This window comes from Xiphophorus hellerii, chromosome 20, assembly GCF_003331165.1.
Source record: "Xiphophorus hellerii strain 12219 chromosome 20, Xiphophorus_hellerii-4.1, whole genome shotgun sequence".
NCBI classification, from domain to species: Eukaryota; Metazoa; Chordata; class Actinopteri; order Cyprinodontiformes; family Poeciliidae; genus Xiphophorus; species Xiphophorus hellerii.
In genome coordinates, this window is record NC_045691.1 from 23,660,342 (window position 1) to 23,672,830 (window position 12,489).

The following is a 12,489-nucleotide window of genomic DNA, read 5'->3' on the forward strand; positions in this document are numbered from 1 at the left end:
TCAGGAATATGCTGACAACAACACATTAGATACAAATAAACTCACACGTATAACACTTATTTCTCCAGGGTCACTGATTGCCCCACTGATCTCTCTAGCTACATTCAAACATTGACTTTGTCTACAGCTCATCTCTGTTAGATTAAAGGATGGGTAATTGCAATTCTACAAACATTCTGAAGAAAACATTTTCTGTTAATTGGCAAGTATCAATAAATTTACCCCCCAAAAAACCCTGTTTAAATGTTGGTAGTGGCTTGATAAACCAACAACATGCTCTCAATGTTGTTTGATATTAAACACTGAGGAGTACACAACCATATGTTTGTACTTAATAACGCTATTAACAATTTTTTTGTTTTTATTTTGTTGTATTTATTCTATTGTGAGATTATAAAAGACTTATATGAATATAAATGTTTAGTGAGATTTCGAAAGGGAACTCTAAAGATCCCATGACTATTGATTCGCGCCCCTTGTCAGGCTCCCAACGGCTACTTTGGGAACCACTGCATCAGACACTTGTTACATTTCAGGGGAAAAAAATGTCTGTATACACACTTATTTAATAGTGGGAATGGAGACATGTCTGGAAAGGCAGAAGGGTTTTCTCTTTGCGTCTGTCCTAATTGTAGATTTAGCTTTTTAGAATCATGCTAGCTTCAGTTATTCAATAACTGAAGACATTTATTGAATAAAATGTCTTTTTTTTATTCAATAAACTAGCTTCAATTATCAAATAACTGAAGCTAGAAATTATATAATTATACTAATATGAATATTCTGTTAATACATTTTATTTAAACAAATTTTTTTCTTTCATCATGTTTTTAAATAATAATTGGTTGACATAAAGAATAATGCTTTATTTTTTACATTTTGTGGTTAGTCTGTATTGTGTCTTGCAAACAGTGTGTGGGGTTTTTTTTTAGTTGTGTTTTTCCTGCTGTCGCTTAAATATGCATTGTGCCACTGTGCTGATTTACTATAAAACTTTAATAAGCTTTTGGTTCAGTGACAGAAGATGAGCTCTAGATCATAACCTAACAATCCCCAACCCTGTGTTACCCATTATATGCATGTACATGCCCAGCCACACCTTCTCCCTTACTAATTATTTATGCTTTTTGAATGAAGACCCCACAAACCCTCATTTCTCCATACTCTGCGCACTAATCCTCACCTCTTTGTTGATGGATGTACGAACACAGACACCTTTACCACCGACTAAAACGGAGAGTAAAGGCTAAACAGTGATGTTCCCAGCTGTCAGCGAATGCCTTCAACATAGGGGTGTGTGTGGTGTAGATTTTGAAAGAGACTACTCGTCTGGCTGTAAAGCAGGGTTAAGGGGAACACCTACATCCGTCATCTATTAGGTTATCCAGTGGAGTTGGCTGTCTGATTCAGGGGGAAGCAGGGCATGTTCTCATTCACTGCTCAGCAGAAAAGCGGCAGTGACAGTGAACGGTGTCCAGGAGGTCAAGGCACCTCCAACAGGTCATCTGTCCTGAGGGGATACGGTACAGCAGCACAAAGACACAGGTAATGACTTTGAAATATAGAAATGGATTCAGCATAGAGCCATAGAACACATATGACATTATATTACCGGAGGGAAACCATTCCCTCAGCCCTGCTGTTTGGTGTTTCTGGGTTCACTGAAAATGTGCTGACATATATCCTTCACTACAACATTAATCAAAGATGTTATTCATCATCCTTCTTTTTTCGAGTTAAACACCTCAGCTTGTCTTGTCCCAATTACAAACTTTTCCTTGTCTCTTTGAGTCTGTTTTAATGAAGATTAATTAGATTTTTAATATTCTGCTTTTAGTAGCCACCTAGTTTCCAACTAGACTCTTACTTCTTGAAAGACAAATGTGTGAATGTGAGATACACACCTGATGGTGGTTGCTGTAAAAGTTAATGAATCTCAAACACCTGTATCAGCTTTAGCATGTGCCACATGCAGTCTGTAAATGTTCTGCATTTCATAGAAACTTGTGAATGTATTGCCCCTCAATATTTTTTCTTTTACACATTTTTAACATTACAAACATAAGTTTTAAGTTAAGATCTTAATCTGATCTAGAATAAGTGACATGACCATGACTTGATGCTTTACTTTCCAGTTCACTTTACTAGTAAAAACATGAAAAATGTCAGTCTCTAGATTTGCAAACCTGCTGATTCTGCAAAGTTCCGACTCTGACTTGTCTGTTGCATTTCGTTATCCAAACCTACAGCAGCGATGTGTCCCTGAGTATCTTTCTTACCCCACTTTCTCTTCTGTCCTTTTGTCTTGAACACTCTCACACACTCAAACATACTATTTTATTCTCTTCACCCCTTGCAGAAAACGTCTTGCTCTCAGGCACTCTGGGTGGTCTCTTGGTGATGAGGACTGGGAGGAATGGATGGGGGAGGGAATGCTGAAGAAATCCTTATGTTTGGACCGGACAAAAATAATAACTAACGTTCAGAACGCGGTGTTGGTGTGGCGGTTCCTCTTCCTGTGTTTGCATGTCTTTCTATATTTCATTTATGGTTCCTGTACATGAGTCTTTGATGAAATTTCCAACAACCTTCTCCAGAAACTGCCCCACGTGCGGGATGCGTATTTATAGCACTGCGCCTGAGATGTTTGTTATATGCGATAAAGAAATCTGCTTCATATTTCCTTGTTTGACTGCAGGTGTTTTGGGGGCATGGAGATAGACGAGAGAAAGTCAGGCCGAGATTGATAGCAGGAGAGGATCATGCAGAGGTGTGGGGAAGGAATAATAAGAGGCAAAGGAAGAAGAGGGGAAGAGGCGGGAGTCAGGAGGAGGATAGGGAGAGAAGAAGGCGCAGAGGAATGTGTGAATAGACCAAGGCAGACGTGTCAGAGAACAAATTGAAAATGCCAATTTCACTTTAGCCCCCACCAGTTCAAGCGCTTATAGCCCAGCCATGGCCTCTTATTCCGTGTGTAAATGAATGGTGTCCACGGAATAACACACAATCACCTCCCTCTATCCATCTTGGCCTTGCTATTTCTCCTTCACCCCTGCTGCTGAATAATCTGCTCTCTGCTCTTTTTCCCTTATTGCTGGATCAGGCTTCTTCTCCACAGCTTTTCTTGAATTTCACCTCACCTCTGGACTTTCTATCACACATTACAAGCATGTTCTTGTACACTAATCGTTATTTGCCTCATGTTGGTTTTAATTCACCTCGATGATTTGGTAAATATGACATCTAAACTTAGTGTATGTACTTTGGCATTAACTATCTTTCAGTTAACATCCCAGGTTTGTAGTACACCACTGCCTGTCAAAATCAGAGCTAAAGTGGGCTTGATATCCCACTTTGACAGGACTTCCTATTTAAAATTAGAAACTACACTTTTAATCTGAGCTGCATGCAGACATGTTTCTTTATTCATTTCCACCTTCAGGGCACACTAAATGCAAATCATCCAATCACAGAGGCAAAGAAAGAATTAATCAGCTATTCAGAAATTGCGACATTGCTATGTCCTTTCTTTTTCTTATCTTGTCTATGCACATTTCTTCACCTCCTCCCTTGCTAAAACACATTTAAAATCACTATTATTACGGATGCTCAGATAAATCTCACAGTATCGCTCTGAAGTGGGAGATATCGCATAGTGGTAGCAAGTTGTAGCTTGATTCAATCTGCGAGGACCCTGTAGCCTCAGGACGGGGGCTTTCACATTAGATTTTATCACCACTTCACCACAAGAGAAGAGGCCTGCTATCTCTGCCCCCTGAAGCTACTGAAGATGGTGACCATAGCAGAGGAGGGGAAAGCTATTGGGCACCTTCTGAGTGACTACGGTATTATGTCGTATCTCAATTCCTGCAGGCCATCATCCCTACATCAGGGAATATGGTACATATCATCAGCATTACGTGCAGTGGCTGCAATAAATTCCTGTTTTTGTTTGTTTGTTTGTTTTGGAGTAGCATTATCCTGCACTGACAAGTTTTAGAAAAAGTTTACATTTAAACCCAGTACTTTTAGTCAGCTTTGGAGGGGGAAGTGGTTCAGTAAGAAATTTTGAACAAAGTCACCTTGTGTTGCACAGCCCTTTTTATTGTTTCAAAAGGACAGTTCCGAACTTCTCCCATAACATTTCGCAATGTTTGAGCAAACAGAGATAAGGGCTTGTCCAAACTACTTGGTCCTCTTAGTCTTTTGTTTCCTCAGTTAGTGCCAAAGTTTTATGTAGAATTTAGGTCGATGTTCAGCTACTCTACAGGATATTTTAATCTAAATCTACAGTATATGGTCTGTTAGATTTTGATTATAAATGCTGTACTACCAATTTTCCATCAGTAAATACTCATGTTGATATTAACTAGCTAAAATTTCAAAAGAAGAACATCTTAAGTATCACTAAAACTACTGTGGGTCACATTTTCTTTGAAGCAAATCTTCAATTGCTCATGTTACATCTGAGGTTGTTCAAAGTGAGGATATACTGTATGTCATTGCTCTAGTTATGTCCAAATGACCATTTCACACAAATACACAGCAAACATTCATAGTTCTCATTGAGAACAATTGTTCTCATTGAAAATGTTGTTTTTTTTGTCACTAAGCACACCTGGTGGACAAGAAGTAGAAATGGTGCAGATGTTCCCAATTTGTTTGAAAATGCCCAGGTTAATGTGGACAGTGTCCATTGAGGAAGGTTGTGTGTTTAGGGAACCATTCCTCTTTTGACGTACCACACATTTTGCATAACTATTAGGCTGAAAGTTTACTAGTTGGGTTCACCAGATTTTTTGAATGAAGTCTCCTGTTTTTTTAAAAACTTCATTCAAATGAATGGCATAATGACAAAAAAGGTTCCCAGCATTATCGACTCTCCACTGGCCTTAACAGTGGGGTTGAGGTGGTTTTCTGAACATTTTATCCTTCGTTTCATCCCAACCTGATGTGAAGTGTTTGTGGCAAACAAAAAAAACCTTGCTCTTATTGTCATCAGAAGAAGGCACACAGTTCCCGTTAAAGTGCCAGTAGAGTTAGGCAAACCTCACTTCTGATAGTCGGACAGAAGAATCTTCTTTTGGTATTACTCCAAATGAGTCGGTGGGCATGTAAATGATTTTGGAAACTTGAAGACCCTAAGAGGTCACTCATTGCTGCAGTTCAACAACAGTTATCTTTGGGATGTTGTCTTCAGTTTATTCTCCTTACTGCTTCTGGTGACCAGATGGATGTAAACATGCTCCTCCAAATCTAGTGGTCAGTGGCTTAAAAATATGGACCTCTGTGTCATATTGTAAATAATTATATATAACCAGTGGAAACAAAGTCATAAATTACTCATTAGAAGTCTCTGGAAAGTCTGATCAACATAAAAGCAAGTGTACATTTTTAGAAAAAGCTAAGGCTACATCTTGCTTAAGGAGACTGTTGGCTTAAACGTGCTTGGCACTGTGAGAAGAGAGAAAGTGATGACGCAGCTTGTGCTTTCAGCACCGCTCCTGGGTATCTTTTGAGAAGATAGTTTACGCCTGTGTGACTCAGGGGAGGAGGTGTACCCTCTGAAGCTGCATTTTATTTGGTGGTGATAATTGTTATTTATTTGTTAGGAGAGGTCTCAAGGGAGCTTTTTTCTATGTCATCCCTTCAGTTCACACACCGCCATCAGATTACCGCTTCTGAGACTTGTTGTCTCATTTAAAGCAAATCCATAAAACTGATTATGCCGATGAGGAGTCAATTACGTTTCATTTCTTATTAGTTCAGGATGCAAAAATGAAATTAGATGAGAATATTATTGTTGGAGATATATTAGGCTTTTCATTCATCACTGGGATGGAATGAGTCATGCAGTGATGGGGATCCCAATTTCTTAATCAACTCCGCGCTCTGCCAGGGAGCCGTGGATGTGCCATGTGTGAAAATCACAATATAGCCCGTCTCTCATACTTCATTTTTATGGCCCCTTTGACTGGGTGAGCGCCGTAGCATATCACATTACTAGCAGCTAGTCGCTGAACTCAGTTTCTTCTTTCTCATTTTTCTCCTACATTCTCCTTCTTTTATTGAACTAATGCAAGTTTTACTATTGTAAAAAAAAGTTTAGATGAGCAACTTTGTACTAATCTTGTGCTTAATGTTGTTTTCTGTTTCAGTATACTTACGAAGGGGACGAAATCAGCGACTTGCCAGTGGATCTGTCTGTAGTTTGGAATGGAAACTTTGTCATCGACAACCCCTACAACATTAAAGGTAAGTTAGTTGTATATCATTCACTTAATACTGTATTTACACTGTTTAGCTTTGAGTTTTACTGTTCCTAATAGTACCATCTGTATGTTTCATATTTTTTGCTCATTAGTACTGTGCTTAAGCTGGTCTCAACACATGGGCATATTGCTGCTTTAATTTTTTTCTTAACACTTTTATGTAAAATCAAATTAAATGTATTTTTTTTCTTACACTGATATGATCTGTCTGCTCTAAGGATAGGCTGGGATGAGATTCTCAGCGTATAAGCATGAACAAAAGTACATTTTTAACCAAATTTATACATTTACATAAAAAACAACTGAAGCTCTTTCTAATTATACTGAAATTTAGCAATTAGAAAAAATTGTGGTGACCTAACACAGGAAGAGGTTTGTTTGATTTAGTGCCAGCCAGTGAGGAAAAGAAAGGTGAGATGTTAAACAGGTTACTATACAATTAGGCATACAACGCTTGTGTAAACTCTAATCTGCATATATATGTTATGTTCTGGTTTATAACCCCAAATTGCTCTCCAAACAAAGAGCTATGCGGGTGTTGATTAAACTCATACATGCTCTATGCAACACTGTGGGACAAGACAATGAGATCATGTCTGTTGGATATAATTACTGGTAAAACACTCTTTGTAGGGCTGTCTTTATAATTATTGTGGCTTATGCAGCACAGCAGGGGGACTATAACATTATCCCCCTGCTGTGAGCTAAAATAACCTCATCACCAGTGTTCGATACGTCCTGTGGATGTACACAGAGTGGATGTACACACATTCAGAGGGAGTGTCATTGTCTGGTTCTGGTTGTTGCTCTTTGAGGGTTGCAGACACAAGCGAGACGCTGAGGGATTCTGGCTTGACATATTCTATATGCTCAAGCTGTTTCATCTTTAATGCTGGTAAAATGGTGATTGCTGCCATTTGGTAGTAATATAAGTCACTTCATGTATTGATCAATCCCTGTTGTCTAAATGTGCCAGCCAAGCTGTTGTTGTCTCACATTTCACATGTTTCTCGAGCTGCTGAGCTGCATCTGATGTCATACAAGTGTGTCTGTAAAGTATACCGCGTGTCTGCACAAACAAATTCAGACAGTATCAGCATCAGGCATCAGTGGCTCTGCATTGTGTGTTATCGCTAATATGAATCTCCTGAGTGCATCCAGAGGGCATCTGCAGGACAAAGATGTTCCCCTACCATCAGAGTTAACATCTGGTGGAGTGTTAGCGATCCTTCTCTATCATAAATACGGTTAGGTTCGTGTAATTACAGGGAAATCGTTTAGCTGCCAGTAATTGGAACACGTTTTTTAAAAGCTGCTGCATTACCAGTGGGATTTGGAGTTAAAATTGGGATGAGAGTGAGGTGATCTTTAAGTGAAGAAGTCTTAGCTTTGTCTTATGAAATACATTTTCATGGAGACCTTGGAATGGTGAAAGTAGTTTGTTTCAAAACAACCCCCTGTGTTGTTTCTCTTTGTTGGCTTGGCTCATAAAAATTTGAAGAAATTGTTGACAGCGATGTCTTCTCTTGCTCTTGTAGTAGCGGAAAACAATTCAATCGCAACATTTTTCCCGTTCTTCTCATCTTCAGCTCACCTGTATAAGTGCTTTGCGCTACGAGGCAGCTGCGGCAAGTGTTTGAAGGCAAACCCTAGGTTCGAGTGTGGCTGGTGCGTAGGAGATAAGAAGTGCTCCCTCAGACAGGAGTGCACTCCCCCTGAGAACACCTGGATGCACGCTACCACTGGAAACAGCCGCTGCACACACCCAAAGATCACAAAGGTAAGCCCCAATTTCAATAATGCATAATAAGATTTTGAAAAGGTGTGCATGAAAGATAAATTATATCTGTGATGTTACGGTAACATAGTATTTATTCTTAACATTTAGTCACATTATAAAACAAACAAAAGAAAACAACAGAAGGCAGGTATTTGTTGTCCTTTTATCAAACCTTTTTCTTGCAATGACAGTAATGCCCAGAATTTTTTTTTTCTTCTCAGCGAGCTTCATAATTGCAAAAAAAAAAATCAAATGGGAAAGATTTTCACTGTCACCTGACACCATAACATCACAGCAGGCATCAATACTTCTGTATAAGCTCCTAATTATATAAACTTGAAGTTGAAGGGAATGTATAATCCTTTTACAACTTGTCTTTTTCAATTCTGTTTTGAGTTGTAGCTCACGATAAGACAGAATACAGCCAAAAGTTGTTGACGAGTGATGACGTTTCACTTGGAGCAGAAAACTTGATTATCAGTGCATAAAACAATGTCAACCCAAGACCAGACGAAGTGACAGCGGTGTCTCCTGCTTTAATGTGGCATCATAAGGATGAGGAATTTTATGCTGATTTATCCAGTGACAAAGAGGAAGTTCAGAGAAACGTTGCCATCTGCTGCCACCAGAGACTGTCCAACTGTCTGAATATTACATTAGCATTTAAAATGCAAGTTCATAATAATTTGAATATATAGGCCAGCAATTATTTCACTCTGAACAGTCCTTTGCGATATGAATATTGCTCACACTGATATTGCAATTTATTGTGCAGCCCTAGTTACCAGTCCAATGGCTCTGTAAAAGTTATCAGTGGATGGAAGCAGATGAACATCCCACATTTCTACACATTATCAGCCCTTGTATTACTGTCTGCTGTTTCTTATATTTTGTTTCACCTCAAAAAGTCTCTTCATGCTAATGTTTCTATGTGGTAGATGGAAGAAAATTTAATTGCTGAAACATAGTTTGTCTTTCACTTAACTGAGAAACTGTAACACCAAAAAAAAAAAGTTCATGCTGACATTCAACACTTATTGGTGACATTATTGGTCAGAATAGGTACTTGCTTGGATCCATTTATTTTCCGGTTGAATGAACTGTAATGTTGTCACCCCTCAGGTTTACTTTGTTGAATCCCTTGAAGCCAAGTTTTCAATGTTGTTATAATCCTGGGGCAAAATGTGTTCTCTTCACCTATTTCACAAAGCTGACCCACATTTCTTGCAACAAGGATCTTTGCGAAAGGAGGTCACTCTGTCCTCTTTCTTCTGCTGCCCATAAAGTAGCCATTTTTCTATTGTTATATTCTTGCTAGGTCATTTTTGACAGACATCAGTGTGAAGAAACTTTCTCCCACCCCTCACTTTCAGCTCTCAGATGTTGATCAAGTCACCCAAATATTTGATTTGACCAAAAGGAGTTGAAGTAAGCTTCAACTCTGCCCAGATTTTTCAGTCTCTTAGTTGTCAGTCAGTCCTTGATAGACTTACTAGTATGTTGTGAGTCGTTGTCATGTTTTAGGGTCCACTTTTTCTTGAGCTTTGATTTTTTTTTTTTGTCACATACTTTGTTTTTTTCGGACAATGGTGTTTGAAAGCCATAATTTGCTTTCAAAAGAAAAGACAATGAATAATTTAAGTTTTATACTTTATTTATACTACACAATATGTGGTTCAGACCAGCACAGACGGGCGAGCATGGAGGGGGTAGTCGACACACACTGACGCTGCGCACACTGACCAGATTATAGATGAGGCACAAAGAGGCTGAATAGGAAGACGGGAGCAAACCTAAGATGTGTGTTTCTGCTTATTGTTTCCCACTGCGGGTAGCCTGCGTGTTCGTATGCTCTTTTGCACACGTGTGCATGATAGGCTGGGGGAGCTGAGGCGTCTAAACACTACAGTGTAACCATCTGTTGCCATCAGCAACCATGGCGGTGGTCCTCGTCTGACTGTGACCTGGGTCACGATGCCCACAGTGCTCACCACTGGTATGGACACACACACACAGCCCAGTGTGAAACTAACTCACTGGTCTGTGAGACATGTCTTGACATTCAGCCCTTTTAGCTACTGTCACTTTTTCCTGTTTTATTTACCTATTATGTTGTTCTTTTAATCAAAACATATTTATAGAACTGAAAAATCAACACATTAGCTGAAATAGATGTTATGTTTAACAGCTGAAAGAAGTGAGAAATACATAGGTAATATACATAATTTTAGATGCTTTCTCCTTTCATTAATGGAGACTTGTACTATTATACCCCTTAGTACTTTTGTTGTGCGACAGGCTGTGTTGCTTCGAATCCTTAATGGAGATATTGGATAATTGGAGCAGTGGCACATAGATAAATCCCTGAACTTATGCTCCTTCTCTCTTCATCCTCGCTTCAGTTATCTCTTAGAAACAAGCATACAGAGACGAGGGGCTGTGTCTGTAAGAGAGAGGTGAGGGGGTGGTGGCAGGCAGGCAAGCAAGCATGTGCTCCTGCATGCATATGTAGGGCTAAATTTTACCCTCTGGGCAAGATGTTGGTGGCAGTCAAAAAGCTGGCACAGACGAGCTCCAGAATCAGCAGGAGAGAGTCGCTGCTGGTTTCGGAGGGCAGGAGGAGAGACAAAGACAAGCCGAGCTGGGGGAGACACCGGGAAGAGGCATTATCGCCTCACTCCGCCACCGTCCTCTCCACCTATGACATTTACAGTCTGACATTTAATGCCAAAAGAACATCCGCAGATGACAATCTCTCTCTCTTTTCATTCGCCGTTTTATTCCGTCAGCCAAAGAGCATCACATCGGCCACAAAAATTCAGTACAATTTTGCTTCCTACCAGTCACTTGGCCAAGTCCTTTCTCCCCCGCCCCCTTTTTTTAAGCCTCTTCTTTATTTATTTCTGGCAGCTTTGTTTCGTGTTGCACTATGGAAGCTGCTCTGTGGCCTCTAATTTCACTTGGATTGGAGGTTTGCTCGGCGCTTGATCCAGGAAGGAAACGCCACAGAACGTTGAACAAGTGTCGACACAGTTGGCCAGAGACTTGAAAACAGCAAGTAGTGCCTCTGTTTGTTGTGCAACTTCCCATTTGATGTGGCTTGATTGTGGTCAGCTGGGCACCGTTTCCATAACAGCTCCAGCATCTGAACAGCAGTTAATGTTGGGCGTTAAACTCTGATTTTAGAAATGGCAAAAATTAGGACCGTAAGCTGCTGAAGTCCTGATTTCATTTTTGCAGTGTTTCTCTGGCTTTACTCTTTCCACCGAACTCAGACTTGTGTGTGCGTTTACATATACATGTACAGTTTTTTATTTTTTTATTTTTACATATTGTCACTTTTAGAGCACATTCTCAAGTGTACATCAATGGATTTTTCTTTTATTGACCAACAAAAAGTAGTTTATGATTAAGTAGGTATGTTAGTATTTTTGCAATTTGAAATTTGAAAGTGTGCTTTTTTTAATCCAATCCCCTCCATTCTGATATTAGAAGAATAAGAAGAATTGCAGCAGATTGGCTTCAGATATGTCCTAAATAGTAAATGGAATCCACTTTTTTATATTTGAATCTAATGTTAAATTCAGCTTTCTTGTGAAGACCTCAGTGAATAAACAGCTCCACAAAGGCAAAATAACACAGCAGATAGGCCAGAGGTGTGAAGAAAGGGTTGGTTATAAAACAATGCCCTGGGCTTTTTAAGTCTTTCAAGGCACTGTTCAGTCCATCATCTAAAAAAAGGGTAAAACTACAAAAAATATAAATCCACATATATTTGTGTTGGCATCTTATAATAAAATAGACAGAGGTCTGTGTCTGTCAAGTGATAAAATGTGAAAATGTCGAATATTTTTGCATGGCCCTATACGTAACAAAACCCCTCTAACTCACAAGTCGACATTTGGAGCAATAAAACAATCTCCAGCTGGTGTGACCTGTATAAATGTCCTCAAGACCATGTTCAAAGTCGCACACTGTGCCTCTGTGTCCCAGTATTGAGCGGAAATGTCCCCTTACTGGTCCTGGATGCTACCTGGCCCACCATCATCCATCATTTCCTGCTTGTCCCTCCTTTGGGACAGAAAGAGTATCACAGTGAGCCCTCAGAAACCAATTAAAACGGAGCCGGCCGTGCCAGCGTGGGGGCGGTAATGGTGCATTTTTAGTGCTTCTGCATGTGGCACAGTTTTTTGCATTCTGTCAGCTTTTGAAAATAAGAAAGTGGATTACGTAAATGATCAGCTTTTTCTGCGGAGAAGTTCAAATGTCATTTATGTGCACATGAAAAAGCCAGTGATTTCTCTACACTGGGCTATTTAGCTCCAAGATTTTCAGCCTTCTCATCTAATTGTTCTCCTCTGTGCATCTGTACCCCCTCAAGTTTTCCTTTTTTTCCCATGTTTTTCCTCTACAAGTCCAATGCTCTTGTCATTTTCC

General features: G+C 39.6%; 1 protein-coding gene across 4 annotated transcripts in view; it reads left to right on the forward strand.

Annotated features, from left to right (window-relative positions):
• The window catches only part of plxna1b (plexin A1b), a 218,729-nt gene that overhangs the window by 153,413 nt on the left and 52,827 nt on the right, over positions 1 to 12,489 (forward strand). For all 4 annotated transcript variants that reach the window (XM_032548434.1, XM_032548436.1, XM_032548435.1 and 1 more), the window contains exons 11-12: positions 6,159 to 6,255; positions 7,862 to 8,052. In XM_032548434.1, the coding sequence (XP_032404325.1) occupies positions 6,159 to 6,255; positions 7,862 to 8,052 (288 nt within the window). The remainder of the gene's footprint in view (positions 1 to 6,158; positions 6,256 to 7,861; positions 8,053 to 12,489) is intronic.